General features: G+C 45.6%; 1 protein-coding gene across 4 annotated transcripts in view; it reads left to right on the top strand.

The window, feature by feature from the left end:
- The window catches only part of jade2 (jade family PHD finger 2), a 75,723-nt gene that overhangs the window by 60,408 nt on the left and 8,303 nt on the right, over nucleotides 1-7,012 (top strand). For 3 of the 4 annotated variants that reach the window (XM_042091609.1, XM_042091611.1, XM_042091612.1), the window contains exon 10: nucleotides 125-242. In XM_042091609.1, the coding sequence (XP_041947543.1) occupies nucleotides 125-242 (118 nt within the window). Of the gene's footprint in view, nucleotides 1-124; nucleotides 243-3,063; nucleotides 3,143-7,012 lie in introns of all 4 variants that reach the window. The other variant, XM_042091613.1, reaches the window with a different exon arrangement.

The raw sequence follows: 7,012 nt of genomic DNA, 5'->3' as shown, positions 1-7,012 counted from the left end.
TCCGTCACTTCTGCATTCTATCTGTGGTGCCTAGAAGTGTGGGCCAGTAAGTATAGGTGCCATCACATCACCCACATGCCATGTGCTCAGGACTGACAAACTCACTCTCTCTGTGTGTGTGTAGGTGAGAAACCTGTGCTATATGGTGACGCGACGGGAGAAGATGAAGCACTCGCTCTGTGACGTCCAGGAGAAGATCTTCCACCTCCAGATCCAGCTGCTGGAGAAAGACCTGGCAGGAGGTGAGTGCTATCACACACACACACACACACACACACACACACACACACAAATACATACCTGCACAAATATATGCAATACACTTTATGCAAACAAATACAGGACTACACAATCAGAAGATGAGGGCTGTCTCTAACAATGAACCTGTCATGGTGCATACACACACATACTCTTATGCACACACAGGAGGTTAGGATTTCCCTTCACACAGAAATCACTGTTACATGAGCACTCCCCTAGCCCACACCCCAGTACACACATATGCACGCTCTTAATACACACACAGAAGTCAAGGGTTTTTCTCACACACAGAAATCACCGTTACACCACTCATACACACACACACACCTCCATTTCCACATGCTCTCGGGGCTGCCTGTGAGCGGTGCTGGCTGTGGTCCCTGCTGTGGTAATTAAAATGTCGTGCGCTGCTCTCTCTCGCTGGTCTCTTGACTCATTGTTCCAGCCTTACTGCCCACTGTTTAACCTCTCTCAGCCCACAGACCAGAGAGCATCAGCAAATTGTGTGTGTCAGGATCAGGAAGTGGTATGTGCATGTGTGTATGTTTGTGCGCGTGTGTGTGTTTGTTTGTGTGCGCAAGCATGTGTGTGTGTGTGTGTGTGCTGGAGTGTGGGCTTGGATTGTATGCCCATAAGTTACATGGTGCTTTGATTAGGCGAGCACCCGGCTGTGAACTCCACTTGCAGCATTTATCACGGTGCAGTTCCCAGCGCCAGCAGAAATACTGACTCGGCACTTTCTCCGGTTGCCCGTGTGTGTGTGTGTGTGTGTGTGTGTGTGTCCATATCTCTTCTGTTCATACATTGAGTGGCGGAGGCGTTCCCCTGCAGCAGAGGGGATCAGGTCTCGTGACAGATCTGCTCTCCTCCAGCCCTGTGGCAGCTCCTTCACACACTGAGCAACGCCTGCTCTCATCAATATGACGAGTCAGACTGTCCCCTATTCTCTCCTCTTCTCTTCTCTCCTCTTCTCTACTCTCCTTTTCTCTCCCCTCTTCTCCTCTCTTCTCTTCTCCTCTCCTCTCTTCTCCTTTCATCTCTCCTCTTCTCTCCTCTCTTCTCTCTCCTCTCTTCTCCTCTTCTCTCCCCTCTTCTCCTCTCTCCCCTCTTCTCCTCTCTCCTCTCTTCTTCTCTCCTCTCTTCTCTCTCCTCTCTTCTCCTCTTCTCTCCCCTCTTCTCCTCTCTCCTCTCTTCTCCTTTCATCTCTCCTCTTCTCTACTCTCCTTCTCTCCCTTCCTCTTCTCTTCTCCTCTCCTCTCCTCTTTCCTCTCTCCTCTTCTCTCCCCTCCTCTTCTCTTCTCCTCTCCTCTTTCCTCTCTCCTTCTTTCCTCTCTCCTCTTCTCTACTCTCCTCTCCTTTGCTCTTCTCCCCTCTTCCTCTCTTCTCCTCTCCTTTCCTCTTCTCCCCTCTTCCTCTCTTCTCCTCTCCTTTCCTCTTCTCTTCTTCTCTACCTCTCCTCTCCCCTCTTCCTCCCGCCTCTTCTCTCCCCTCCCTCCTCCTCTTCTCCTCTCCTCTACTCTCCCCTTTCTTCTCCTTTCCTCTCCCCTCTTCTCTGCTCTCCTCCCCTCTCCTCTCCCCTCCTTTCCCCTCCTCTTCTCTTCTCTCCTCTCCTTCGGTGTACACTGAATGGATGGTGGATGTAGTAAAAGGTACTTATGCAGTGAAAAACATATATAAGCCAACACCCTGCACCAAGCAATTAAAAAAAGACATTTATAAGAGCTATCAACTCCCAGAACTAGGGTTTCGCGGATCCGATAGTCAGAATTGGTATTAGTACAATATCGGCGTTTACTGGATCAGATATTGAAAAATTAAAAATGAAGCGGCAGCTGTTACTCCTCCAAGTCAATAAATAGACCCCTGAGACAGCGATATACAGGCTTTGGGTGAGCTCTTGGGGGCAATGTTTTATTGTATGTTGAATACACTGGTGCTGTTTATGGAAATATTATGAATCACCTGCTTATTTTTGGACTAGGAATATCTTGCTGCCTTCCCAGCATGCATCTAGGCAAATGTTTTAACAGCTCATTTATTTTAGTACCAGGCAAAAATACAGTATCAGAATTTATACCGGTACTGGCAGATGCTCAAGGTTGTGAAATCGCTATCAGGCATGAAAAAGTGGTATCATACCGACACAAAACAGAAGAATCTTAAAACAATAAAATCGTCCTAAACCCACATACTATTGACATAATAGTATAAGTATATGTACTCTTTTGATCCCGTGAGGGGAAATTTGGTCTCTGCATTTATCCCAATCCGTGAATTGGTGAAGCACACACTAATCCCGACGCAGTGAGCTGCCTGCATCAACAGCGGCGCTCGGAGAGCAGTGAGGGGTTAGGTGCCTTGCTCAAGGGCACTTCAGCCGTGCCTACTGGTCGGGGTTCGAACCGGCAACCCTCCGGTTACAGGTCCGAAGTGCTAACCAGTAGGCCACGGCTGCCCCCAAAATAAGTACCATAATGAAGATAAATAATTGAGAAATGAAATGAATAAGATGGGGTTTGAGATGCGTTGGAAGTTCTGTGTTTGTGATGTAGGGAGCAGGGTTTGAAAAAGTCAAGAGAAGTTAGGTTACCAGCAAAAAATAGGGAAAAAAGCACTGAGGAGTTTTTCACTCTAGTCCACCCTACATAAAGTAGTCCTGCCACAGTATGGGCCTTCTCTTGGTGTCCTTGATGATCGTATTGTAGATCATTGTAGCCTTTCTTCTCCCGAAACTGTAAAGATTAACCAGAAAATTCCAAACTACAACTTGCTCCTCTGTTCTGCTTTAAATATTCCCGTCAGTTATAGACCTGCATCACCACAGACCTCTGGCAACGTCCCGACGACTGAGAATTTCTCTGTCCCGGCTACGTCTCGACAAGTGAGAACTGTCCCTCTCACTTACTACACTGCACATAACTACATACTCTACACATCTGTTTATACGGCTCATACTGAATATCCATATTTATTCTGTTTTTATTTAATATATTACTGTTAATACACTGCATATATATATATTATTTTTACTACTCTTATAATGTTACTGCTACTACACTGCACATATCTGTACATGTTTATACATTGTTCATACTGCATATCCATATCTATTCTGCTCTAATAACTAGAGGTGGGCAAACTACAGCCCGTGGGCCAGATCCGGCCCACCACGCACCTTAATCCGACCCGCCGAGTATTTACTTTTATCATAGGCTGCTCACTATATTTTTCCTGCCATAGACGATGTTCGCTTTACTCCAAACTACTTTTCAGTCTTTTTAGAGAACGTATACAATGTCAATGTCAAAACAGCATGTAAAAGATGATACTTTTCAGGGCCTCTCTCAATCTTCATTGCTGCAGATCTAATTTGAACGTTATGCTACTCCATTCATTTGGGAACACATCTGAGCGTGCACGAGAGGGAGAGAGAGAGCGGCAGGTTCCAACTGGCTTGTCATTGTTGGTATCTGATATCTCCTTTTTAATATACTACTGACCATTTATAAACTGTAAGAGGGCACAGCCATAGGCACAGCACTAGCCATAGGCTATATTTGAGTGAAGCTGGCTCTTAGGCGGGGATCACATTAGCCAGCGGCAAGCGGCAGGTTTCCTATTGTTCTCTATGGTTCAGCAGCAGAACAGTGGCAACGCTGGAGTAACGCTAGCATTGAACAAGCTCAGCGTTGAACCAAGTTTTCAAAGCGCAACACGAACGTATTCAATTGTCAGTTAAGGCAAACCGTTTGTGTTCCCATAGGAAGGAGATAGAACTTATTATGGTCTGAGCGCTGTGTTACGCTTGTCGCTTGCCGCTGGCTAATGTGATCCCCGCCTTAAAGTGAAAGTGCGTCATTTCTAAATGAGTGAAACAGCATCAAATTAAAGAAATTTATATTAATATATTAACGTTCATATTAAAACACACTTCTGGTTAGACGTAAATTGCATTTCGTCTCTGTACTTATACTCCGTACAATGACAAAGTTGAATCAAATCTAATCTACAGAGAAAGTAAAAATGAGCTTTTGTAGAATGATATAATTAACTTCTTGTCATTCATTTTATTTAAATTATTCTGTAACTATCTGCTACAACAGAGAGGCAGTACTCAGGCAGTCCGTATTCAATACCAGTAAATAGGCATCCAAACACCGTTCGCTGCATTCACTCAACAGGGCCAAACATTGAATCCATAACCCATTTCCAGTCTTACACGCCCTCTGGTCATGTAAGAGAGAGATTTTCATTTCAGGATGTGCCTAGAGAAATTCAGATATGTGTTTATACGCCTGTCTCATCAGATGAAGGCCCAATAGGCCTCAGTCTGAAGTCTATGTATGTCTGTGCACGGCTGCATTGTCTCAGCACAAGGAAACTGCAGCGATTTGTGCATGAATGCCGCTTATGAATAATTAGCATCATTTCGTCTCGCAGTCCCATTTGCAACAGAACAATGCCCTTTTATTGTAGCAAAGCTCGGGCTGCCTGCCTGAGACTGAGTCCCCCGAGCACATGGCAGCTCAAGCATCGTCATGGTTGCATACTGATGATCAGGCTTTGACATGGGAAAACCAGGAAGTGAAGCGCAAACGTAGACAATGTATAAGTTGGACGAAATGGTCGCGTTAAAAACAAACGAGCTACAACCAAACAGCTTCTTACTTTTGAGATTTGCTTGGAAGGATGGGCTTTTTGGTGGTAATCAGTTTTTATTTTATTTTTTTAGCTAGCTAGCTAGAGTTGACTGGTGGTGGAACGGAAGCTAGAAAGTGTGTAGCAGGTCATCCTCAGGTGCCATGTGTCCGTTTAGCTGGGCCTCATGGTGCTGCAGAACGTCGGGGCGTGCGCTTCCGTCCCCTTTGATGCGGTCTCGGCTCGCTGCGGCTGTTGCTGAGCGACACGGAGAACAAGAGGGTGTGGGAAGGACCGCTGCACCGTTCCCTGTCATCTCTAGAGGCAAGTGTGTCTGTGTGTGTATGGGGGGGGGGGGGGGGGGGGTTGGTGGTGGTTGTGGGGGTGCACTCTGGCATCCAGCTAATGAGGGAAGGTAGGAAGTGGGACACAGAGCGTCACGCATATGCAGTCTCGCTTTCACACTCACTCACACACACACAGATATACACACAGAAACACACACACACACACATGCTGTCACACATACACACACTCACTTACTCTCACACACACACACACACACACCTCCAGTATGCCCAGAAAAGGAATATATTAATCACACACTTCAGAGAGCTGGGTCCCTGAGCACCCCAGCCGTTTCGAGACGAGGCCAACCATTCAGCAGCAGCAAAAGAAAGAGAGAAAAAAAACTGCTAGTGGTCTGATGAGTGTTTTGCTAAATGTCCCTTGCCACTATACACTCACTCGCGCACACATAAAAAAGCACTTTGGAGAGATACTTTGGAGGAAACATTTTCGCCTTGTTAATTGCTTAAGCTCCATCACAAACCAGCACATATTAGACACATATTACATACATACAGTCATGTTGTTTTGTCAGTGTTTTAACACTGTGTTAACACAAGTGTTCAGAGTCAGATCCTTGCATAAAAAACATTTCATGATAATTTAATGATAATTTAAGTCATTATTATTGCAGAGCTTCTTGAAACACCTGCGGTTTCGTTTTGTGGACCATAAAAACATTTGTGTTCAGCTAGTTGAAGCATCAACCATCTCATCAGGCAAAACACAGACAGTCAATCCTGCCATGGCCATCTGTCTGCTTTGTTCCGTCATATCACACCATCCACATGTTGTGTCATGTTAGTTAGACAGTTAGTTTGTCTGTCTGTATTATCATAGTGTTAAGGTGGAGGTGTGTGGAGCAGCCTCGCGTAAGGGCTTCTACATACTCGACGCACCCGACCGGTAGCGCGACAGCGTGACGTCAAAATGACGTAGATCTTGCTGCCGCGCCAGGATTTAAGCCAGGTAGCGCGAGGTAGCGCACCACTCATTTCTTTTCAGACGAGCGCGACAAGGCAGAAACAGGAAGATGGACTTGTTCGAGGGCAAGCAAGAGTTGCAGTGTTTTGTTACAGTCGTGAATTTTTAATAGTTTGCTGGATAAGTTAACAAAGTTACCAGTGAGAGTTGCAACACATGGAATTAAGAGGAAAGAATAGAAACGATTTTTTTTTCAAACAAAGGGTATCTATTAAGGCCTGAACAAAATCCCTTTCCACTTCAGGAAATTACACAAACTCAGCCAGCTGCTAGCTAGCTAGCCAGCTAACTAAACTGTTTAAATTATTAAAATTTCCCTCGGGATGACTAAAGTATCTATCTATATATCCATCTATCTATCTACCTACCTGTGTGCACACCTTGGAAACTAGATGATAATGATGATGGTAGTTGTGAATAGTAGCAACCAAAGTCTGAAGTACCATCACAGAGGCTAGCTAGTGTTTCTTACTGCAGCTTCTTCTGCTGTGTAACGTAGTTAGCGTTAGTCTTTTCACAACAGCGACTAGTGTCGCGACCACCACGCGCAAGTGTAAATGGTTACGGCGCTTCTGTGACGTCACATTGTCGCGCTACTGGTCGGGTGCGTCGAGTATGTGGGACGTTTAATGTCCTCTGAAGCGATGATGGGGACTAGTTTAAATGGATGGATGGATGGTGGCCCAACTGGCTACAACACACATACCACATTCGGGCTCATGGGGACCCAGGTTAGAGTGACTTCCCGATCCCACCACATCTCTCTCTCCCCCACTTGCTT

This window comes from Alosa sapidissima, chromosome 5 (genome assembly GCF_018492685.1).
Source record: "Alosa sapidissima isolate fAloSap1 chromosome 5, fAloSap1.pri, whole genome shotgun sequence".
NCBI classification, from domain to species: Eukaryota; Metazoa; Chordata; class Actinopteri; order Clupeiformes; family Clupeidae; genus Alosa; species Alosa sapidissima.
This window is presented reverse-complemented; position numbering and strand designations above follow the sequence as displayed.